The 25,746-nt window shown below is 50.9% G+C and overlaps 1 protein-coding gene across 12 annotated transcripts in view; it reads right to left on the reverse strand.

Moving 5' to 3' along the window:
* The window catches only part of OSBPL10 (oxysterol binding protein like 10), a 343,446-nt gene that overhangs the window by 16,147 nt on the left and 301,553 nt on the right, over positions 1-25,746 (reverse strand). For all 12 annotated transcript variants that reach the window (XM_086365654.1, XM_086365647.1, XM_086365644.1 and 9 more), the window contains 2 exons: positions 21,066-21,215; positions 7,520-7,997 (listed from right to left, as the gene is read on the reverse strand). In XM_086365654.1, the coding sequence (XP_086221780.1) occupies positions 7,520-7,997; positions 21,066-21,215 (628 nt within the window). The remainder of the gene's footprint in view (positions 1-7,519; positions 7,998-21,065; positions 21,216-25,746) is intronic.

The following is a 25,746-nucleotide window of genomic DNA, read 5'->3' on the forward strand; positions in this document are numbered from 1 at the left end:
GGGGCTTCCCTACTGGGCCGGTGGCTAGGACTCCATGCTGCCAGTGCAGGGGGCCCGGGTTCGATCCCTGGTCAGGGAACTAGATCCCACATGCTGCAACAAAGATCCAACACAGCAAAATAAATTTAAAAAATAAGATTAGCGCAGGTAGTTAAGTACAAAATTTCAAGTCGACCCATCTAATTTTTAGAATGAAGGGCTGAAAAATGTCACTTCAAGCCCAACCAACACATTCACAGAATGTTCCAGATCAGTGCAAAGAAGGCAGTGAGGCAAAGAGAAACAACCCACCTCCCCCAGCACCACCCACCCACAACCCACCCCCCAAAGGAGCCTTGAGCACAATAACCAGAATCTTGGAAGTTTGGTATTCTTAGAAGCATTTTCCTGATGGGTGAGACTGACTAAGGGGGAAACTGGGTCTTGTTCTGATGGGCAGGGTCAAGCTCAGTCAATCTTTAATCCAATTTTCTGTTGATGGAAGGGGCTGCGTTCCCTCCCTGTTATTCGCCCTGAGGCCACTATGGTGGAGGTAATGAAGATAATGGCGACCTCCTTCAAAAGGTCCAGTGTGCACTGCCACACTCAGTGACCCTGATCCTGCAGCAGGCCACTGCTGACCCATGCCTCCGCCAGAGACTCCTGGACACTCACAGGCAAGTCTGGGTCAGTCTCCTGTGGAGTCGCTGCTCCTTTCTCCTGGGTCCTGGTGGGCACAGGGTTCTTTCTGTTTGTGCCCTCCAAGAGTCTGTTTCCCCAGTCCTGGGTACAGGTCATGGTAGAGAGGTCTGACAAAACGCGGTCCACTGGAGAAGGGAATGGCAAACCACTTCAGTATTCTTGCCTTGAGAACCCCAAGAACAGTATGAAAAGGCAAAATGATAGGATACTGAAAGAGGAACTCCCCAGGTTGGTAGGTGCCCAACATGCTACTGGAGATCAGTGGAGAAATAATTCCAGAAAGAATGAAGGGATGGAGCCAAAGCAAAAACAACACCCAGTTGTGGATGTGACTGGTGATGGAAGTAAAGTCCGATGCTGTAAAGAGCAATATTGCATAGGAACCTGGAATGTTGCATCCATGAATCAAGGCAAATTGGAAGTGGTGAAACAGGAGATGGCAAGAGTGAATATCAATATTCTAGGAATCAGCGAATGAAGATGGACTGGAATGGGTGAATTTAACTCAGATGACAACTATATATACTACTGTGGGCAGGAATCCCTTAGAGGAAATGGAGTAGCCATCATGGTCAATAACGAGTCTGAAATGCAGTTCTTGGATGCAATCTCAAAAATGACAGAATGATCTCTGTTTGTTTCCAAGGCAAACCATTCAATATCACAGTAATCCAAGTCTATGCCCCAACCAGTAATGCTAAAGAAGCTGAAGTTGAACAGTTCTATGAAGACCTCCAAGACCTTTTAGAACTAACACCCCAAAAAGATGTCCTTTTCATTATAGGGGACTGGAATGCAAAAGTAGGAAGTCAAGAAACACCTGGAATAACAGGCAAATTTGGCCTTGGAGTACAGAATGAAGCAGGGCAAAGACTAATAGAGTTTTGCCAAGAAAATGCATTGGTCATAGCAAACACCCTCTTCCGACAACACAAGAGAAGATGCTACACATGGACATCACCAGATGGTCAATACCAAAATCAGACTGATTGTATTCTTTGCAGCCAAAGATGGAGAAGCTCTATATAGTCAGCAAAAACAAGACCGGGAGCTGGCTGTGGCTCAGATCATGAACTCCTTATTGCCAAATTCAGACTTAAATTGAAGGAAGTAGGGAAAACCACTAGACCATTCACGTATGACCTAAATTACATCCCTTATGATTATACAGTGGAAATGACAAATAAATTCAAGGGATTAGATCTGATAGACAGAGTGCCTGAAGAACTATGGATTGAGGTTCATGACATTGTACAAGAGGCAGTGATCAAGACCATCCCCATGAAAAAGAAATGCAAAAAAGTAAAATGGCTGTCTGAGGAGGCCTTACAAATAGCTGTGAAAAGAAGAGAAGTGAAAAGCAAAGGAGAAAAGGAAAGATATACCCAACTGAATGCAGAGTTCCAAAGAATAGCAAGGAGAGATAAGAAAGCCTTCCTCTGATCAATGCAAAGAAATAGAGGAAAACAATAGAATGGGAAAGACTAGAGATCTCTTCAAGAAAACTAGACACACCAAGGGAACTTTTCATGCAAAGATGGGCACAATAAAGGACAGAAATGGTATGGACCTAACAGAAGCAGAAGATATTAAGAAGAGGTGGCAAGAATACACAGAAGAACTGTATAAAAAAGATCTTCATGACCCAGATAATCATGATGGTGTGATCACTCACCTAGAGCCAGACATCCTGGAATGTGAAGTCAAGTAGGCCTTAGGAAGCATCACTACGAACAAAGCTAGTGGAGGTGATGGAATTCCAGTTGAGCTATTTCAAATCCTAAAAGATGCTGCTGTGAAAGTGCTGCACTCAATATGCCAGCAAATTTGGAAAACTCAGCAGTGGCCACAGGACTGGAAAAGGTCAGTTTTCATTCCAATCCCAAAGAAAGGCAATGCCAAAGAATGCTCAAACTACCGCACAATTGCACTCATCTCACATGCTAGTAAAGTAATGCTTAAAATTCTCCAAGCGAGGCTTCAGCAATATGTGAACCGTGAACTTCCAGATGTTCAAGCTGGTTTTAGAAAAGGCAGAGGAACCGAGAACAAATTGTCAACATCCGTTGGATCATTGAAAAAGCAAGAGAGTTCCAGAAAAACATCTACTTCTGCTTTATTGACTATGCCAAAGCCTTTGACTGTGTGGATCACAACAAACTGTGGAAAATTCTGAAGGAGAAGGGAATACCAGACCACCTGACCTGCCTCCTGAGAAATCTGTATGCAGATCAAGAAACAACAGTTAAAACTGGACACGGAACAACAGACTGGTTATGAATTGGGAAAGGAGTATGTCAAGGGTGTATATTGTCACCCTGATTATTAACTTACATGCAAGTACATCATGAGAAATGCTGGACTTGAGGAACCACAAGCTGGAATCAAGATTGCCGGGAGAAATATCAAAAACCTTAGATATGCAGATGATACTACGCTTATGGCAGAAAGTGAAAAACTAAAGAGCCTCTTGATGAAAGGCAAACAGGAGAGTGAAAAAGTTGGCTTAAAACTCAACATTCAGAAAACTAAGATCATGGCATCCAGTCCCATCATTTCATGGCAAATAGATGGGGAAACAGTGGAAACAGTGACAGACATTGGTCTTTTTGGGCTCCAAAATCACTGCAGATGGTGACTGCAGCCATGAAATTCAAAGACACTTGCTCCTTGGAAGAAAAATTATAAGCAACTTAAACAGCTTATTAAAAAGCAGAGACATTACCTTGCCAACAAAGGTCCATCTAGTCAAAGCTATGGTTTTTCCAGTAGTCATGTATGGATGTGAGAGTTGGACTATAAAGAAAGCAGAACGCCAAAGAATTGATACTTTTGAACTGTGGTGTTGGAGAAGACTCTTGAGAGTCCCTTGGACTGCAAGGAGATCCAACCAGTCCATCCTAAAGGAAATCAGTCCTGAATATTCATTGGAAGGACTGATGCTGAAGCTGAAACTCCAATACTTTGGCCACCTGATGCAAAGAACTGACTCACTGGAAAAGACCGTGCTGCTGGGAAAGATTGAAGGTGCAAGGAGAAGGGAACGTCAGAGGATGAGATGGCTGGATGGCATCACCGACTGGATGGACATGAGTTTGAGTAAACTCCGGGAGTTGGTGATGGACAGGGAGGCCTGGCATGCTGCGATTCATGGGGTCTCAAAGAGTCAGACACAACTGAGCGACTGAACTGAACTGAGAAGCATTTTCTGTGAAAAGTCAAGAAAAACGGTGGGTTACAGAGCCCACCCTTAATTAATATGAAAGAAAGGGAGATGGAGCTACTGAAAGGACTGAGACAGACTGAAAGCCCCACAAGAATGAGAGGCAAGCCTCCCGGGCCTGTCCAGGCAGGAGTGCACGGGGTGGGGTCCCCAGGGGGCCTCGCAGAGTCTCTCCAGACTCTTCCTTCGCTTTTAGCACTCCACTGAGATGTCTGAAGGAGAATTTTCATGCACAGAGGAAAACCGAGAGCAGAAAATCCCAGCTCTGCTCGAGATGCTACAGCAAGGGCATGACGCGATCTCCAACACACGTCATTAAGAGCTTTGTCCCGGGTGTGCAAGGTGAATGAAGGCCGCTGCCCCTACCAGCTGCCCGTTAAGGAACGGGGGAGCCCAGACCCTGAACGTCAGAGGCCGACCCTACACTCAACAGACGTGAGTCTCCAGGTCCTAAGTGACACGTTTTAAACTCATCTGGGACCTCCCCACAGAACCCCAGCATGCAGAGTCACCGTCTGCTCAAGTCGTCCCTCGAATATCTAAACCCTAACAGAGCCCACCTGGACCCCTGTGCACTCCTCCTTCCAAACCCGCGCCCCTTCCAGTCTCCCTCGCCTCAGCGAAGGGCTCTTCCATCCTTGTAAGCTGCTCAGGCCAAAAGCCTGGTGTCACCTGCCTCTCACAGCTCACATCTGCCCAGATGCATCTGATGAGGGGTTAATGTTCCAAACAGACAAAGGACTCACACATCTCGACATTAAAAAGCCAAACAACTGACAACGAGGTAGAGGATCTGAAGAGACACACAGCAGTCCGCACGGCCGCTTAACGGCCAAGAGGCGCATGAGCAGATGCTCCGTGTCTCAAATCAACAGGGAGAGGCAGATCAAAACCACAGTGAGACGTCACCTCACACCTGTCAGGACGGCCATCGTGAAAAAGATGAGAGATGAGAAATGCCGGTGGGGCTGTGGAGAAAAGGGAACCCTTGTTCACTGGTGCTGGGAACATCACCTGGTGCAGCCACCATGGAGAACAGTATAGAGGCTTCCCCAAAGCTAAGGAGAGCACCACCGCACGATCCGGCAATCACACTTCTGGGCATTTACCCAAAGAAAACGAAAACACCGATTGGAAGAGATACACAGCCCTGTGCTCAGAAGCAGCAGCATCTACAATAACCAAGGTACGGAAGCAACGTAAGTGCCCACCAACGGACAAACGGATCAAGAAACTGTGGTATAAATACACAATGAAACAGTAATGATGAAAACCATGAAATTTTGCCCTTTGTGATGAAAGGGATAGACCTAGACGGTATTATACTACATGAAATAAGTCAGACAGAGAAAGATAAACACTGTATGATATACTTATAGGTGGAATCTAAAAAAACAAAATGAACAAAGCGAATGAACAAACATAACACAGCAGAAACACAGATTCAGAGAAAAAACAGGCGGCTGCCAGAGGGGAGGAAAGAAATAGATGGGGGAGATCAGGAGGGACCGACTTGCAGCTGAAAAATAAATGAATGAGTCACGGGTATGAAGTGTAGAGTGCTGGGAAGAGCATCAACAATCATGCAGCATTTTAGGTGGCACTAGGGTTGAGGAATCCCAGGAGACACGAGAGACACGGGTTCGATCCCTGGGGCGGGAAGATCCCCTGGAGGAGGGCGTGGCAACCCCCTCCAGTATTCTCGCCTGGAAAACGTCATGGACAGAGGAGCCTGGTGGGCTACAGTCCGTGGGGTCACAAAGAGTCAGACACAACTGCATGACTGAGCACACACAGAAACAAAGCAAAAAGGCTCGGCATCGCCTTCTGCTCACACCCCACGTCTGATCGCTCCACTTATTCACCCAGGTTCCCGCCCCATGTCACCACCCCACCATCTCTGCCCTGGCCCAAGCCACCACCATCTCCTGCCTGGATTCTCATCATAGTCTCCTGACTGGTCTCCTTGTGCCCCTTTCTCCTCTTATGACCTAGCGGCAACAAGCAGCTGGAACAATCTTGCTAAAATGCAAGTCAGTTCACAGAATCTTCTACTCAAAGCCCACATCTTCGCAGCTCACTTAGCATCAGTGACAGCGGATACCCCAGGGGATGGCCCCCAGGCTCCCACATTCCCTGGCCACAGTTCTCTCTGACCTTATCTTCTCCCCCTCTCTCCCTCCCTTCTCCAGGCACATGACTTCCCATCTCAGTCCAGCATGCAGGGACCCCCTGCCCCTGGTCCCCAGGGCCTCTTTCTCTTTGTCAGACACACTTAGCAGGCCATTTACAAGGCCTGTTCTTCATCACCCCTGGGGTCCTTCACCACCCCCTGGGGTCCTTCACCACCCCTGGGGTCCCTCACCACCCCCTGGGGTCTTCGCCCAGTTGCCTCCTTTTTAGTGAGGTCTATCCAGCTGCCACTCCAGCCCGTCCTCTAGCTCCACCACCCTGTCCCCCCCATTCCCAGGTCCACCTTCCCTGCTTTATTTTTCTCTCTAGCACTGAACACCTTCTAAAGCACCCACCACTGTATTTCCCCAGCAGAAGAGAGCTTCATGAGGACACGTTTTCTTCCGCGTATTTTGTTCACTCAAGTATTCATGGCTCCCAAGACAATGGCTGGTGTACATTAGGTGCTCAATAAAAGCCTACTAAGTCAATGGGAGGTACTCTAATCTTCTGGAATTCTGGAAGGGCTTCTGAGGAGCCATGTATACCCTGAACCCGAAAGCCAAATTTTGTGTTGGATTTTTTTTCTCTTTTCTGAGAGTCTGTGGCCAGATTCTCAAAGGGACTGATGACTAAAAGGGAGTTGAAGAAACACTTACATAGGCACCTGAATTTAACAAGGATTATTAAAGTTTTTCTCCAACAATAAACTGCATTCATAGCTATCCACTAAGAGGGGAATGTGTGATCCATGCATGGTCTGATTACACTGGGTTCTTGATTCAGAATTGCAAGCCCAGCATCCAGAGATTTGTCTTGAGAATTATTTATGAGCAGATAATGAACAGGCAGCTCTATGATGCTCAGGGCATCGCTGGTGGCTCAGAAGGTAAACAATCTGCCTGCCATGCAGGAGACCTGGTTTCGATCCCTGGGTCGGGAAGATCCTCCGGAGAAAGGAATGGCAACCCATTCCAGTATTCTTGCCTGAAGAATTTAATGGATAGAGGAGCCTGGTGGGCTACAGTCCATGGGGGTCACAAAGAGTCGGACACGACTGAGCAGCTACGTTGTTTGTGAGCCAGAACACCGATGAGCATGAGTAAAGATGTGTTTTCATAGATTTGAAGCCAACTCTAATATTCATACGGAGCTGGAAATAAAAGGATCTGTTTGGTGGCCCACACATGAGGAGAAGGTGAAGAAGCCAGCCTAACAGGCAAAGAGCCGCATCCTGCTTCCTGCATCACCTCGGCCCCACTGGCAAAGGGCCAGGACCTGGTCCCCAAAGGCAAGCCCCATCCCTAGTTCCCGCCTGTCCGCTTACCCCCAGCTCTGTGATGAAGTGAAAAGAATGGAGTCCACACGCACACCCTCAAGCACCCATCATGTACACAAATGTCCCTCCATCAGAGCCCAGCTCCACCCCTCAGCACGGCTTACCTTCCCCGATCATCGAGACCCCCACGGACATGCCCATGAACTTGCTTTTGGTCCACACGTGAGTGTTGACACACAGTCTCTTCTCCTTGCACTCACAGTAGAAGCAGGAGATGGGCGGATGGTGAGACACCTGCTCGGCCACAAACCGCAGCTTGTAGTTCTTGGAAGAGTCGTCGGCCATTGGGTGTTCGTGGCCCGCGGGGGCAGGGAGGGCAGTCCTCCGGGCCTTGACCTTATCCTTAGGAACCTCCCAGGAGCAGTGGAACGTCTCGCCAATGATGGGGTTGTAGGGCTTCTTGGCCAGGGCGCCCTTGCGGCCCTCATGGAAGGCGGTGAGGTAATATTCCACGAAGCCGATGACCCGGTCCTGGGGCGTGGCCCCCGCCGCGACGGCCAGCAGCAGGTCAGGGTGCGCCAGGAAGTCCGCGTACATCTCCAGCAAGGACCGCTTCTCTAGAATGAACGTGGGGAGCACCACCTGCGCCCGGAGGAGGCAAGGTCAGACAGCGAGCCCTGCGGTTACAGGTGAAAGCTGAGGCTGCCACCCCCTAGGCACAGTCCCCAGGGCCGGCGCCAAGGCCAATTCCTTGGATGTGCGCACACATGACACATCAGACGGCAGAATGAGGAACTGGAAATGGCTGCGGAGGCGCCCATGATGCCCACCCAGCTTCGTGGGTGAGACCGTGCTGAGCTGTCTTCCACTCTGCTCACCTGGGCTGAAACCACAGCCTCTGTGTCTCCCTCCACAGCCAGCGCCTTGCTAACACGTGACCCTTGGTCCACACCCAGCTCTCCACATTTAGAGACGTGAAGAAAACAGCTCCAAAGGGCTCTTTTGTATTCTTCCTGCCACTGGGCACTGCCAAGGGCAATGCTCGGTGTGTCCCCACAAACCCGGATCCCGGGGCTCAGGGCTGCCATGTCAGAGGGGGTCCAGATAGACCACCACCCACGGAGAGAATCTTTGGAAATGGCTATAGTAAGAGCAGTATAGAAACCCTACCAGGATTGGGACAGAAAATGAGTACAGAAAGGGCCTTGGCCCATGTCTCTGGAGGCAAGGCCAGCTAGCAGCAGTGTTCACAGGGCTACCACGGACAGGAGGGCCACAGCTGGAGGCTGCTCCGTGGGCTGGGTCAGGAGAAATGAGCTATGAAGAAACAGACTGGGCTGACAGCAAAAGCTTCTGGTAAACTGCCTGGCAGAGGGGCCGTCCCCTCGCTGTGTCACTGGCCCATGACTGAGGACAGGGAGGAGCCTGGAGCGTCCACCAGGGGCTACGGCACTCCTCATTGGTCCAGCGTGGATCTGAGTGCTCCCTCGTGTGCCATCACCCAAACGCCCAGAACCCAGGGATTAGGCCACCTAAAGCAGCTGAGGGACTTTCTGGGACACAGGTAGCCCCTCACCACGCCGACCTGCTAGCACCCCTCAGTGAGCTCACTACAAGACGGCTGTGGGCCAGTAACCACACCCGCTCGGCTGCAAGACAAGCCTGTGCTGACGTGGAACGCCATCTCACTCGGCTCCTCCTCTCCTAGGGTCACCGGGTTTTGAAGCCAGAAGACCAGTCCTGACCCCTGAACTGCCCGGGTGAGGGAAGGGGCTGGCCAAGGTCGCACGCTGGCTTCTGCTCCTCCCTGCGTGGCTGAGTCTGTCCTTCTGCCACATCCGTGGCGCCAGGCCATTCGAAAGCGTCACCAACTGGGGATATCACACACAGCCCTGTGACTGGGTCCCCAGCTCGGCCCTCACTGGGACCGTTCCTCTAGAAAGATGGAGACACAGTGGAAGCGAGGTATCCTGAGAGACAGGCGGACACGAGAGAGACAGGCAGACATGAGACAGCCAGGCAGACACAAGAGAGACAGGCGAGGCAGACACAAGAGAGACAGGCAGACATGAGACAGACAGGCGGACACGAGACAGCCAGGCGGACATGAGACAGCCAGGCAGGTACAAGACAGCCAGACAGGCACGAGACAGACAGGCGGACACAAGAAAGACAGGCGGACACAAGACAGGTGGGCACAAGACAGACAGGCGGACATGAGAGAGACAGGCAGACACGAGAGAGACAGGCGGACACAAGAGACAGGCGGACATGGAAGAGACAGGCGGGCACGAGACAGACAGGCGGACATGAGAGAGACAGGCGGGCACGAGACAGACAGGCAGACACGAGAGAGACAGGCGGACATGAGACAGGTGGGCACGAGAGAGGCGAGGCAGACACTAGAGAGACAGGCGGACATGAGACAGCCAGGCGGACACGAGCCAGCCAGCCTCGAGAACAGCAAAGCACAGATACCTCAGAATAAGCTAGGGAAAGGCCAGCCCACCGGGAAGGAGAGGCCGGTATCCTTCTTAATGCTTTTCTATCTTTCTCTTGAAACGAGAGGACAGCGCAGCTGTGACAAGTCAAAGGAGCCAGACGCAGAATGAACACATGACACAGCCCACAGGCCACAGAAGGACCCCATGTTCCACACGTCTCTCTTGGCGACAGAAGTGTCTTTACATTTCTTATGAGTATCTTTCTGCTTCCTTTTTCTAATAAACTGCAAGAAGAAACATCTAAACCACAACCCTACAAACTAACAGAGATCTCATTTTCTTCTGAGCCACAGCCTGACAGATTTGAGCAGCTCGGTGCCCGAGGACTCGAGCTGACCAGGAAAAACACATTCCGGCTCAGAGTGGCCTTCAGACCCCACTGATCTCACCTCCTACGGCTCTGGGTGGGAGGAGGTCAAGTTCAGCCTCCTTCCCCACACTCTGTTGGGGCCCGACTATGTCTCTTATGTCCTCCCCCAACAGAGCCACTCGAGGTCCCCGCAGGAACGCCTCCCACACAGGCTGTGCAGATTGGGAGCTGTGGATTTAAACAGCCTTTGAACTCCCCCTCCTTCCAGCCAATAAAGTTAAATTAATTTAAAAAGTAAAGAAAGGGACTTCCCTGGTGGTCCAGTGGTTAAGACTCTGCACTCCCAATGCAGGGGGGTTGGGGTGATCCCTGGTCAGGGAACTAGATCCCACATGCATAACTAAAGATTCTGAGTGCTGCAACTAAGAGCCGGCACAGCTAAATACATAAACATTTTCAAAAAGAAAAGAAGCTTCCAGGGTCTCCATCTCCAGACCCTCCCACACCTCTCCACTCCTGTTCTCCCACCCAGGCAAGGGGTTCTCTGCTGGGATCGGCTGTTGGGCGCTGAGCCACACTGAGGCCTCCAGCCCAATGGACGGAGCTGCACATGAAGGGGGTCCCCCGGCCTGGCTCCTCCTCCCCGCCCCCCATGGGACGAGGTGTCTCTGTCAACCATTCCACCTCTGGGACCCAAGAATGAACACGAAGGCAAAGAATCATGCAGATGTTTCTGCTCTCCTGGGAAAAGGGCTAGAGTTTAAGACATTTCCTCCAAGCTAGCATTTCTGAACTCAGAAGCTGAAGGATTAAGACAAATTAAATCGGGACTTGCCTGGTGGTCCAGTGGCCAAGACTCTACACTCCCAATGCAGGGGGAACTAGATCCCACATGCACAACTAAAGACCCGCTGTGCCACAACTGAGACCGGGTACAGCCAAATAAACACATACGTAAACAAATGTTTTTTTAAAAAATGAAATAAATGGAGAAAAGAACGCCACTCAGAATCCCCAGCTGCAGATCATTAAAGCCCAAAAGCCTCTTCGGGATGCTGTGGTCAGCCCTCTGCTCTCACAGGTGAGGGACAGACAGGGGAGGAGGCAGGGAAGGTGTGTGGAGGGAACCCCAGGGCCCCCGACTGCTCCCCAAGTTGGGTCCATCACCCCGATACCACGATTCTCTGCTTCTGCCCAACGAGAGCATCTTCTTTCCCTCAGTGACAAACGAGGTGAGCGTTCACTGGACGTCAGAATGGATGGCTGGGCCACCCCTTCTCCTGTCCCTGATTACGGCCAAGGGGGTCAGGAAGCGGCCCAGGGGAAAGGGTGGGATGAGAGCCCCACCTTCCAGTCCATTTTACTCTTTCCAGGATGACAAGGCAATCCACCAGCCCCAAACTGTCATCAATATGCAGACGGGCATCTGCTTTCCAACACAGGGGACTTGGGTTCAACCCCTGGTCTAGGAACAAAGATCCCATGTTGAACAAAGATCCCATCTTCTGCGGAGCAACTGAACCCATGAGCCATAACTAGAGGAGCCCACACACCTCAACAGAGACCCAGCACAGCCGGAAGAACAAAACCAAACCTGGCATTAACATGCAGAGGGGAGGGAGCCGTTGGTGACTAAGAACGGACACTTCCGGTGCCCCGTTTCTGGAAAAGCACAGCTGACCCTCCCTAACCCACCCTCCTTTCCAGCTGTCACGCCCACTTCTTATCCACGCCACAGCTGGACTCGTCTTTCTAAACTCTCTGCAAGAGACAAAGGCCAGGGTGTCCCTCACCTTCTCCAGTCTCACATTATCCCTCATTTTCTGCCTCCAGCCTTCCCCTCACAAATGTGCATGCACACACACACACACACACACACGTTCAGTCCTGTCTCTTTTGCCTGCCCTCCCTCCTGCCTTGTCTAAATGAGAAACAGCTCAAGGGTAACCTCCTCTAGGAGATCGTTCCTCACAGCCCCCCCTTCCAGGCGAACCCACCCACCGGCTCCTTGACTGTAACCATCAGACACCCACTTTGTAGCATCTCCAGGGCTCTCTTGCTTTGATCAATGCTAAACAGAGCCTTATTGGAACAACTGGGGGAAATTTTACTATGGGTGTGTTAGGGGACGCACACTGAAACTGCGACTCTGGCTAGGCACCAGAGTAACCATCTGTGTGAGTTATTTTACGACAGGAAGTCCTGGTAAGGAACTAAGCCGCCACCAACCGGAGGAGTTCGGGAAAGGTCAAAAGGAGACACCACGTGTCCTTCCACCTCCCACCTCCTTCTCGCTGGCATCCATCTTGGCTGAGCAATGCATGCCCCACGGGAGACAGCCTGGAAACTGATCCCATCACCGAGAAACCCGAGGCTGCGGAGCCACGTGGCAGGGCAGTTCTCCTGGGGCCCCACACCCTGCTGCTCTCCGCCTGGCGCCCCTTCCCAGTGAAGTCTCTCGCTTTGTCAGCACATGTGTCTCCTCGGAAGATTCATTTCCGAGTGGTAGACAAGAGCCCACGCTCGGGCCCTGGAAGGGGCTCCCCTTCCTGCAACAGGTGTGTGAGAAACAGAACGGCATCGAGGTTAAACTTGACCAGGGTGACGAATGAGTAGTGCAGGAGAATGTCCCCGTCAGGTAACTGATGATCTGCCCAGATCCACTCACTGAGGGACATCAGGGAGGAGTGCTGTGTCTGCGACCTACTCCGAAACGGCTCATCAGGAAACTAACACACACATACACCTCCATGCGTTCTTGTGAGGGACAGAGAGAAGCGGGAGAGGAGGAAGAAGAGAGAAAAGTGCAAAATGGCAACATGTGAACAACTGGCCGATACAGGTGAAGAATGTGCGAATTCACTGTTCTCTTCCTGCAGCTCTACCGTAGACGGGAACATGGGCAAAATAAAGAGCTGAAAGGAAAGAAAAAAAGGCTCTGCTAGGGATGCAACGCCTGGGAATTTACTAGTTGTCCCAGACAATGCTCCTGAAATGAAAGACGCAGGGAATGTGGCCTCATAGCCAACCGCAGGTCCCACCCACTAGGCACCCGCTAGGCATGTGATGCTGTGGCTCTGTCAGCTCTGGGAAAAGTAGAACTCCTGGAGAGACAGAGGAGAATGGGGCAGCTATGCGGTGACTGTCTCCCCGTTTATCTCTTGCTGGTGTTTGTGCAGCATATCCAACCCACGTCTTTCCACCCAGCACCGTGACCATCCTGGGCAAAGACGTCACCCTTCCCTCTAAAGTAGATTCTCTCTCGTCTATGGTCCCTCCCTGACATTCCTTTTTTTGGTCCCTTTGCCAGTCAGTCACTTAATCATCTGTGTCTTGGGCAGTGGACACTGTAGACACGAGAGCCAAGAAGTGGGGAGGACTAATTGGGCCGTCTGTCTCCAGCAGAGAGGTGAGCGACCGCCCAGCTGCTCAGGATGACGGCAGCCAAAGCCCCGAAAGCACTGCTGCAGGTTCATCAAGCCATCCGCCAGGGCTGCCTTTGCCGCCACCAACATAATTAAGACCTTGAACTACTTTGGGGAAAAGGAAAAAAGATCTGCACTTGGGAATCAGAGAAAACTTAATTACAGCTAAAGTCGCAGCAGTCTAGAAGTAACGAACTACCCTTTGGGTTGGGCTCCTAGAACCTGGAAACAATTGACTGCCCATTGAGAAAGTCAAAGGGTCCCCGGAAAGAGTGGGCCTCCTCTAAGAGCACAGTGGGCCTCCTATAAGGAAGGGCTGGGCGGGAGCCACCTCTCCAAAGAAACATCAGTTCATTTGGTAACCGGGAGAGCCATCTACCTGATGCTCTGCCATTAAGACTGGCAAATCCACCTGGAGCAAACAGCAAGGAAAGGAGACCAAGATCAGCCCCCGAGACGGATCTATGCAATCCTTTAAGGCAGCCAGAGGACGTACACACAAGCCACACACTACACACAAGCCCAGCCTTACAAAGCAAGCAGGAGAGGAGCCGCACTGCCCAGGGGTTTCTCTACTCAGCCCACAGGATTCTCCCCTGAGTTCCCTTAAAGGGCCAGCTCCCTTCATGCCTATTTCATGGTGCTTGGGACATCACAAAAGGCATTCATTAAAACTGTTATTGGATGAAATGAGTTTCAAATAAAATTTTACTTTTTCTGAGAAGATATTTACTACATATAGAGAGGTGCATTTGTTGGAATCAGGTCCCACGTAGCCTCAGGGTTCAAGACCTCGGCTCATAGGAGAGTCAGAGGCTGTGGATCGAGGTTCACCTCTTGGCTGCGGCAGCCATGAGGACCTGGGCAAACTCTCCCCTGAGAAGGAGGAGCGTAAGCACAGCAGTGTTGTTAATCTGTGCATGTTGTGACTGCGCCTAGAATGTGGCCTAATAAATTATGTGATCAAAGGAAAAAGCTGTGCATTTAGGATGTCCACTGTATAATACCAAGTAGCCACTTGAGGAGGTCATGCAAGACAACACAACGGTCTGCTGGGAAGTTATCCATCCGTGAACAGGAATGCAGGCCATGAGAAAGTTTTCATGCAGACATGCAGGTATCTGTCCTAATGCGATTCTCTATCCAGGGGGTCCACGAACCACAGCCACAAACTAAATCTCCTCTTGGTTTTACAAACAGCAATACTGAAACAATTTAAACAATTCTTTAAGAATCAGAAAAAATTAAGACGAAGAAACGAGAATAAAAAAAAATTTAAGAAATTAAAAAAAAAAAGAATTAGAGAAACTTCATAATGATCTCGGCGAGTTTCCCTCTCAATGTACAGAATCTTGGCTAGCATCCTTGATGGACGGGATATGCATGGGACGCCCAAGGAGAGCTCAACCCACTCTTTGCCTTGCACTAGTTCTGAGCACAACTATCCCGAATTTACAGAGAAGGAAACAGAAACACTCAGAGGCAAGGTGACTCAGTTGGGAGGCATCCAGGCTCAGAGCCACGGGCATGAACAGAGGGCTCTCCTGCGAGTCCCTGGCGTCTGCACACTTCTCTGCTGCCTGCCTCCTGCTCCAACGATGAATGGTTCTGGATATGGGCAAGCCCTCTGCGCCTTCACGGGATCCCAGCCCCTCCCCTCTCAAGTTCCCGCAGGCACCTGCACCCTCTCTCCCGACTGTTCCCAGCAGCATTCAAACATCTGCAGAAACTACACTTGTCAATTGCAGACCTTCCTTCCAATTTTCTGGTCCCCGTGGCATCAAAACTCCTTGAAACTTTACTGCCTGTCTCCACTTTTTCTCCCCATCCTCCCTTGAAGCCACCCAATCATACCTTGACCAAAACAAAGGCAATGGTCCCTCTGCAAGCATGCTTTTTCTCCGCCCTCAGCTGGAATGCCATGCAGTGGAGACTCCCTTCTCTTTGAAACACTGTGTGACCTCATGCTACCATGCTCCTCTGCTTCCTGTCCTCTCCCTCCACTGACTCTCCATCTCTCCCAGAGAAGGCAATGGCACCCCACTCCAGTACTCTTGCCTGGAAAATCCCATGGACGGAAGAGCCTGGTGGGCTGCAGCCCATGGGGTCGCGAAGAGTCAGACACGACTGAGCGACTTCACTTTCACTTTTCATTTTCATGCATTGGAGAAGGAAATGGCGACCCACTCCAGTATTCTTGCCTGGAGAATCCCAGGGACGGGGGAGCCTGGTGGGCTGCCGTCTGTGGGGTTGCACAGAGTTGGACAGGACTGAAGCATCTTAGCAGCAGCAGCAGCAGCATCTCTCCAGACTCGACATATTGGGGATTCTCTGGCATTTCCTCCTATGCCTCTATTCACTCCCTTTTAGGTATGAATGGATCTCTCAGACCCAAGAGACTCAAGGTTGAACCTGGGGTATCCCCCTGACCTCCCCATTCTATACCTTCTTTCCCTTGCTAAGCAGGGGTGGTGGTCAGCTCCACTGTGGCCCTCAGCGAACCTGAGCCCCTGGAGATCACACTCCTACACAGTCCCCTTGTCATACATTCATCAACAGAGTAGAACTGACATGGTGTCAGTTTGGGGCCTAAGGTTTATCAGTGTTCACTTTTGCCCTCCTGGGAGTTTTGAGCTGGCTACCCCACTGGACAGATCGCGAAGGAAGGATTCACGGAGAAAGAAGGTCCTGGAACTTCATGGTGAGAGAAAGGCCCAGCTGTTCCAACCAAGTCCAGCCCACAGTCAGCCCAACAGCTGAAGACAGGCACACAGGCAGTGGCCACAGGCAAGACCAGCAGGGGGACTGCTCGGCTGAGCCCAGCCTAGACTGCCTGACTGTGCAGAGGTAAAAGGATCACTTTCGGTCATTTTGTTTAGGGTCATCAATTCCTCAGTAAGAGATCTCTGAAACAAACAGCAGTTCTAATTTTTATTATCCCAGTAGCCTGGGTTACAGTCGTTCTTTATTCCTCTTTAGCTCATATCCTACATCCAATCTACATGCAAACAGGACAGTCGCAGCCCGCTGGCACCCCTTCTGTGTACACCTAGAATCTGCCACCACCCTTACCACTGACTGTCACTTCCGTTTCCACCATGACCTTGCTGCCTGCACCCCGCTCGCCTTTTCTCAGTCCACTTTCCACACAAGAGTCAAAATAAACCTTTACTTTTTATAAGGAATAATAATAATAATAAAAAAACCCTTTACAAGGAAGGGAATTGCCCTGGTGGTCCAGGAGTTAAGAATCCGCCTTGCAATGCAAGGGATGTGGGCTGATCCCCGGTTGGGGAACTAAGATCCCACATGTCACAGAGCAACTAAGCCACATATCGAAACTCCTGAAGCCTGTGCGCTCTGGAGCCTGGTGCCTCAACCAGAGTCCATGCACTGTGACAGAAGATCCCGTGTGCCGCCACTAAGACCCGAGTCACCAAACACAAAAATAAATATTAAAACAATACGAGGAAGGCCCTGCATGACTCCGCTCAAAGCTCTCCAGTGGCACCCACATCACCCAGAATAATACCCAAGTCCTCACAATGTCCGACTAGGTTCTCTGATCCAGCCCCTGCCTTCCTGCCAACTTAATTTCCTGCCAACCCATACAAGTCACTCTCATCCTGGCACAGTGGTCATCCTCAAACGCCAAGCAAGATCCACCCTGGGCCTTGTCCACCCACCGTCCCCTCTGGCCTGAATGCCCTTCCACTGCGAGGTCCCCTGCCTGACTTCTGTATCTCCATCTGGGGTCTGCACTCCAGCGACACCCGGGGAACCCTGCTCGGAGCAGCTGATGGAGGAGGTCCGCCCTCCTGCCGTCACCTTAACCCGGGCCCACCGTGCTCTGTGTCTCTGCATCGCGTTTCTAGTCCCTGCATCCTTTTCACTCTCTTGTTTCTTGTCTGTCTCCTTCCACCACCACACAGGCTCCACGAGGGCGTGGATTCTGAAAGGTGGAACTCCCAGCATGGCAGGTGTGGAGCCCAACATACACATACCAGATGAGAGAGCACATGCGTCAGCAAAGGCTGCCTTTCACAGCCCTGGAAACAAGGGAAAAATAATCATAAACCAAGCTCAACCTTGCACCCTGGGGCCCGCCTCCCTGGAGCCCATGATTTGGCAGGACAGTGGCTCTGAACACGTTTCCCAGCTGCTCCAAGTGCTCCAGAGGTTTCCTACGTCCCTCAGGATCAAATCTACCCTCCTTCAGCAGCCCACAGGGCTCTGCAGATCTGACCCCTCCAGACTCGAGGCTCCTCCGGGCCCACTAGTACGCACTCCTCGCACACCCCACCACCGTACAGAACTCTCTGGCTTTGCCCATGCTCTTCCCTCCGCCAGAACACCCTTCCTCTCGTTCCTCCCACTCCTGTCCACTTGTTCTTCAGGCTCCACCTACATGTCCCTTTGTCAAAGTGCCCTTCTGTGACCTCCATCTTCTACAGCCCCTTCTTTTCCTGTATTTTCCTTCCTGGGCTACCCACAGTTTGTGAAAGTACAGCAGATTATTCAGCGGAGGAATTTACCAGAAACTTAGGCTTCTGGAACCACAACCGAGAAAGGAGGGCAGGCAAAGGTGCTTTTCGAAGCAGGACCAGTGAAAGGGCCCGGTGAAAAATGAAAATGCAAGTCAAGTCAGCAACAGCAGAGTAGTAACCAAGCCTGGGGTGCTTCTGAGCATGGGGTGCTGTACGACCCCACCAGTCACATGTCCAGGAAACTGCAAAATGCAGCCCTAAAGGCCTGGTGAGGCAGCTGACCTGTGAATGTGGCAGCACTGGCCATCTCTGCAAAGACAGAGCCATGCACTTATTTTATGGAGAGACCAGAGCTTCATTCTTGAATGGAGGAATCTTCCCTCTCCAGGATGCCCGCTCCCTGGACCAAGTGCCATTCAGGCCAAGTTCATCCACAGCCAGTTTAGCACAAGCGTCACTGAATAACACAGTCAAGAGCTGAGAAGAGGCGAAGAGACAACAGGAACGATTTGATCTACAAACAATAGATGCTGGACAGGGTGTGGAGAAAAGGGAACCCTCATACACTGATGGTGGGAATATAATTTGATGTCACTTCAGTTCAGTTGCTCCGTCGTGTCCGACTCTTTGCGACCCCATGAATCACAGCATGCCAGGCCTCCCTGTCCATCAACTCCGGGAGTTCACCCAGACTCACGTCCATGGAGTCAGTGATGCCAATTTGTAGCTACTGTGAAAACCAAAATGGAGATTCCTCAAAAACAAACAAACAAACAAACAAACTAAAAACAGAACTACCAAATGATCCAGGAATCCCAGTACTGGGCATATACCCAGATAAAACCATAATGTGAAAAGATACACGCACCCCAGTATTCACTGCAATGCTAGTCACAGCAGCCAGGACATGGAAGCAACCTAAATGCCCATCAACAGATGAGTGGATAAAGAAATGAGGTGCATACATAAAATGGAATATTACTCAGCCACGAATAAAGAACAATGCCATCTGCAGGAACATGGGTGGACACAGAGATGACCACACTCAGCGAAGTGAGGCAGTCAGAGACAGACAAGTACCATGCGATATCACACACAGGCGGAATCTAAATTACAGCACAAGTGAGCACATCAACGAAACAAAACCAGAATCAGAGACACAGAGAACAGAAGTGTGGTTGCCAAGGGAAGGGGAGGATGGGGAAGGGACAGAGGGTGAGGTCTGAAACGAAAGGGAAGGGGGAGGCAGAACCTTTGAAAGAAGGACACCGCCACAGGACGCGACAACAACTGGCTAGAACAAGCTAGTTCAAGATGGCGGGCGAGTGGACTTCCGCCAGCCCGCGCGCCTCAGCACGGGCTCAGCGCAACGCAGTGAAAGAAACGGCACCGCCACCAGCGCCAGGGCAGTTCCGAGGCTGCCCGTCAAACAGCAAACAGTGGGCAGTGGTCCAAGGCCTGGGAATTCCCGCCCCTCCCTCAAAACAGCTGTAGTGATTCTCCTGCTCATTAGCCTATAAGATTACCTAGCCTATAAAAACTAAAGATGCCATATTTGGGGCCTCTCTCGCCTTCTGAGAGGACCCACACTCTGTCAGTAGGGTGTACTTCTCTCTAAATTAATCCACTTCTTACCTATCACTTTGTCTCTCACTGAATTCTTGCTATGATAAGATATCAAGAACCTGAGTTTCATTAAACCCTGAGACCAGGTGTGCGATCTCAATTAAAAGACCTTGGGTTCAAGTCCTAATCTGGGTTGTCCTTGCAGTTTGGGATTAGCAGATGCAAACTATTATACATAAGGTGGATAAACAATGTTATATACAAGATGGATAGACAAATGTAAGATGGATCAACCCCGTTCGAGAGGAGATCACCTGGGCCAGACTAAAGGAGTACAGGCCCTGCACGCACCCTGAGCCTCAGCAGCAGCTCCACCCTTGAGCCGCTGCTCTACAGCTCCTCACCAAATCCTCCTGGGTTGGGGCACACAGACTTGAGGGCATTAGGCTGCTGTGTCCCCCTTTGCCTGACAAAGCAATGAAGCTGTTCTTCTCTACATCACCCAAAACTCTGTCTCTGAGATTCCTTTTGGCCCTGGTGCACAGAGGCTGAGCTTCCAGCATCAGAATCAGGACAAGGCAAGGGAACCCAAGGCAGGTTAGGCAGTCAAGTCCAGGCACCTCGCACAACCCACAAGGCCATTAATGCCCGCCCTCACCTCTCAGCGGCAAGCATAGCGGCCTTTCCTCTCGCCTCCAGAACAAAGACGCTGCCCAGAGTGGGGGGAGCCTCCACATGGGCCCTCTCCTGGGCATCACCGTGAGGATGCTGAGTCCTGTCAACAGTTTCCCAGGATGAGCGCACACCAGCGGGAGTTTCTGCATGTCCACCAACCAGCAGCACACAGCTCTCCACGTGGGCACTGAGGTCTGGTCACCAGCAGGGTGAAGGCCAGCAACAGGCGGCAGCAGCAGGTGGCCAGGTACCCGGGAGGAGGTGCCAGGGGCCAGGCTCACTCCCACCCCCACCGTCTCCTTCCTCCTGTTTTCTGTGGCTAATGTGCCACGTGCATCTCTCTAGGTCACCTTTCATCCTCTCGAGGACACAGTGGGAGACAAATCCCATCTGGAACTGTCCTCATCATCTCGTGTGCTCTCCCCACCCTTGGAGCATCTCAGCTCCTCCAGAGATGCAAAGGCCAGGCTCTCACCCTTGGGATGGGTGTCCGCATGAAATATCCTTTCCAGGGACTTTCCGGGTGACCCAGTGGTTAAGCTCCATGCTTCCACTGCAGGGGCTTAGGTTCAACCCCTGATGAGGGAACTAAGATCCCACATGCTGTGTGACACAGTCAAACAAACAAACAAAAAAAGCCTTTCCAATCATCCCTGGGGCATCCATGCTTGACAGGGAAGCCTGGGAGGGAAACACAGCGCCCAGACGACCAGCCACAAGTCCCTGGGGACACGCCCTCCTACCTTGGTCAGATCCATCCCAAGTTTGAGCTGAGAAATGAGGTGCAGGATCACACTGCGCTGGTCCTCCATGACGCCCAGTTCTGTCTCTTCCTGATCTTCAGTGTCGCTTTTCTCATCTTCGGACAAAACCAATTCAGGGCCTGAATTTGGCTAAAACAAGATCATCAATAAAAATCACCAGCTGGTCCCGAGAAGGGAGGCACAGCACCGCACCCATGTTCTTTGGCAAAAGGGCAGAGAGCCCAGGCTCGCCCAGAAAGAACTTCACCAGCTGGTGCTCCTGGCTGTGGGGTGAAGACGATCTTTGGGGTGCAGGTCCCGCCTGCAAGCGCTGCAGGAACTCGCTCATCTTCCCCACCTCATCAGTAAGTGAACATTCTGACCTAAGCACCTCCCCTGACAAAAAGCTTCCTGGCCCCCAAGAAACTATTAATAACTGTAACATACCAGCATGCATCCATTCATCTCCACTATTCCCAAATGATGTTCTCCTGTTAACTTGTACAACTCACTACAGCTAATGTAAATTTACACTATAAGTAATGCAAATTTCTGTTTATCAGCAAACATCAGATGCCTCTGAAATTGACATTACCCTTATTTATGTGAAAATTTACTCTGAAATTATTTCTACTCCCATTAGTTAATATCAAGATGGCAAGTGTGACCGAAAAAGGCTCAGTTGTTGGCGTTCATTTAGGCAGGGAAACAAAAATGAAAACGTAAAGAAAAAGCCTGAAATGGAACAACAATACTAAGCTTCAATCCACCAACAGACCCTATGCTTTCCTTGATGCAAGTTTTATTCATTCAGTTGCTTGATTCCCATTTTCCAAATTACACAGAAAGCAGGCAAGTTAATACAATGTGCCACGGGAGTAGCTAAGAGCAAAATTTTCTGATACCTAAGTGCCAAAGAACTCTTCTCTTGAAAGAAACCACCATTTTATTCACCATTCCTCATTTATGTTCTCAAAGTACTTGTTTCTCTATCAGCAAAAGCACTCCACACAAAACACGTCGTAATTGTTTCTAATTTCTGTTGACAGGTTAGACACAATGAACTTAAAATACAGAAACACAGGAGCTTGAACGTTTTCATATAAAAGGATACAGACTTGTCCAAATATCCACACAAAAACTAACGATTTTCAACCTCAGGAGACAGAACCATCGCATCTATTTCCGATACACAAAAGTTACTTCGCTATCACGGTATTGATAATCATCTGGCTTCACACACACATGCTGGCCGTTCCTCCCCAACGCGCCAGAGGAAATAAGGTATTTTTCCCACCGGGGTAGCAGTTTTTAAAATTTCAGTTGAGGGACTTCCCTGATGGTCCAGTGGTTATGAACCCACCTTGCAACAGAGTGAAGAAGCCCAGGCCACAGCTGAAGAGGGCATGGGCCACAAAGATCTCGATGATGCAGCCAAATACACACATAAGTATGCTGTTTAAAAGTAAGAGGAAGACTTCAATTGAAATAGACGTTTTCCTTAGACATATTTCTCAAATCATTCCCAAGTCCACGGGGCTGTCCTCCAGCCAAGAATCGTGTTTCCATCATCTGCCTGGTTCCCCAGACTCACGCCACGTGTCTTATGTGACCATCACCGGAAAGGTGCTTTGCTGGATATACTGAAACAACCGAGGGCCTCTGTCCCCCCATCGTGATCCAGCGGACGGACCTGAGCGGAGTCTGGGGCCGTGCTGGGAAGCCAGGGGCAGGCGGACAGGAGCCCAGCGCCCGGCGGCCCTGTCTCTCCTCCAGCTTCAGCTCCTCCGCTGCAGTGCCCATGGCGATCAAGGCCGCTGTGCTTCTGCGCCCGACGGGCTAAGTCAGGGCCACCCTCCCACGCACCTGTCCTCCTCACTCTCCTCGTTCCTCTCCTCAGCATTTTAGGGGAATTTTAAAGGGTGGCTGCCTCTGTGCTCTGTGAGTTTGCATCTCCAATCAGGTGCCACTGAAGCCAGAAAGCTCAGACACCCACCCTTCAATGCGAAGGCGAAAAGTGTTAGTCTCTCAGTCGTGTCTGACTCTTTGCAACCCCACAGACTGTAGAGCCTGCCAGACTCCTCTGTCCATGCGGTTCTCCAGGCAAGAAGACTGGAGTGGGTAGCCATTCCCTTCTCCAGGGGATCTTCCCAACCCCGGGATTGAATCCGCATCTCTTGCCCTGGCAGGCAGATTCTTTTACCTCTGAGCCACCAGCAAAGCCCGTGCCTCGGTGACGCAGCTGCTGCCTCCTCTGCAGCGATCTGACAGGCAGGAAGGATTAGCAGACTGCCCTCCACCCGGGGCAGGGGGGCAGGAGAGGGCAACACCTGGCATGTGTGTCAGGAGGAGAAAGCACAATCGAAAGCAATTGTGGGACCTTCCTGGTGGTCCAGTGGCTATTCTCTGCAATCCCCATGCAGGGGGCCCAGGTTCAGCCCACACCCTGCAACTGAGAGCCCAGGTGCCACAAGTAAAGACCTCACACAACGAAGACCTGGCACGACCAAGAACATTTAGATAACTTGTTAAAACAGAAAGCAAATCAGGTTACCAGCCTGCACTGGAGAAGGCAGGCGTGGCTTTCAAGGTCCCTGCACATCTCAGCAAGAAAGGGAGCGCCATGGGAAAAGACCCTGAAGAAGAACAGATACCTGTAGGTGTACAACTGCATCACTGCTGGGCACCCGAAAGGAACACAGCATCGCTCATCAACTGTTCTCCAAAACAGAAATTCAAAAAGAAAGGGAGCTCCATTTGGAGTGCAACTAACTGTTCCTCCTGAAATGAGTTGCTCTCGCAAAGTACTGAGTGTGAGGTAAACAAATCAATAGCTCAAGTCAGCTTTGCGAAGTGAAGAAGGCTCCTTTTTTCTGAAACTGTGATTTTTTCCATCTGCCTATAGGCCAGTGCATGGGGAACTCTCCACCCCTCCCATCCGTAGCCACTCTCAGGGAGGTGCTTACAGACCACCCAGACCACACATCTCCTGCTGTCTGCCTCCCTTGAAAACTAAACCCAGCCGGTCCCTGATTTCCAAGGAGCCAAGAAGCCTTCTGCGAGATCCTGCCACAGCAAACAGACATTACTGTGCATGCAAGCCTCTCCAGCTCGTCCCACTCCAATCAACGTCACATTTCCCGTGTCTCATGATACCACCAGGGACACTGGCTCCAGCAAAGAGAAAGCAGGCCGGTGCACAGGCCCAGAAGCTGACTCACTCCAGGGTGACTGGTGGCCAAAACTCCTGGGGGCCCTGAAGTCCCGTCAAGGGAAGAAAGGCCGCGGGGAGTCTGACACACATCCCCTCACTGGCACAGATCCTTAGCAAACTGTGCCCTGAGCTTAAACAAGGATCCAGTAATATTCCTGTTTCTTCCAGCTTCTGAGAAACTGCAGAAGAGTCTCCTACCAAACCTTGAATAAATAATCAAGTTTTGTTGTTTTTTTTTTTTTAAAGCTGGTTTCATTCATCACTTTGTCTGTGAACATATTAGAGAACCACCCCTCCTCCAATTCCACCCAAACTGGAACTCAATTCGTATGCAGAAGGTGAGACCACTTTTTGTGTGGGTCTCAAAATGGGGATGTGTGGGACTTCCCCCGTGGTCCGGTGGATAAGAATTTGCCTGCCAATACAGGGGACATGGGTTCAATCCCTGGTCCAGGAAGATCCCACATGCATCAAGGCAGCTAAGCCCACATGTTGCAACTACTGAAGCCTGCATGTCTAGAGCCCGTGCTCCACCACAAGGGAAGCCCCAGCAATGAGAGGCCTGTGCACTGCCTCGGTTTGCTGCAACTAGAGAAAGCCCACTCACAGCCACAAAGACCCAGAACAGCCAAAAATAAATAAAAGTAAATTAAAAAGTAGCAATTATTAGAAAAATAAAACAATACAGGCATGCGTGGATGGAGGGTAGACGTCTCCAACAGGGCACATCAGCCTGAAGGTCAACTGGCCGTGTGAACACCAATTTGTGGGCACCTGCAAAGCACCCACAGTTAGCAGGGTCTCTGAAAAATGGAGAATTCGAAGAACCAGCTTTGATGGAGTTTTAAAGGCAGAAAAGCTCCCTTTTCAAGGTCAAGGGCTTGCAGATTCTCCTGCTCTAACATGAAATCCACAACAGTGGTAACGGTCAGTGGATCCAATCTCCTTTCCACAGTCAGGCCCACGTGCTGGTCGCATCCTCCCCCGCCCACTCATCAGGTCTGCTCCTCTCCCCAGGGGATCAGAGGTGGCTGAACAGTGTTTCTCCACCTCAGAAGAAAACTGAAAGGAAAAAAAACGGCTTTATAACACTGAGAAAATTCCTAAGACCTGATCAAGAAGCATCTTCAAATCCCCCTCCCCCATCCCCTGGAGAGCTCTGCAAATGAGCCAGCTGGGCAGTAAAAAGGTCTGCAAACTTGAAGATATAATGGAATTAGGATATGCTGTAAAGAAAAGCAGACTTTGGGAAAATGAAGCTTTTAGTAAAAACAAAAATTATGACTCAGGATTTCTACCACATGAGCACCGCAGAGTGTGGTGCTACAACAAGCCAGTGACTCCTGCGTTGCTAGCAAAAGGGAGGACAGACAAGCGGAGGGCCAGGAAAAGGCCGACAGGCAGCTGGCGCCCCCTGGTGGCTCAGCAGTGACCTGGCCCCCAGGGCAAGGGCTCTTAAGGACATTC

The sequence above is a fragment of the Bos grunniens genome, chromosome 22 (genome assembly GCF_055505025.1).
Source record: "Bos grunniens cultivar Pamir isolate PY7600 chromosome 22, Bosgru_T2T1.0, whole genome shotgun sequence".
NCBI lineage: Eukaryota > Metazoa > Chordata > Mammalia > Artiodactyla > Bovidae > Bos > Bos grunniens.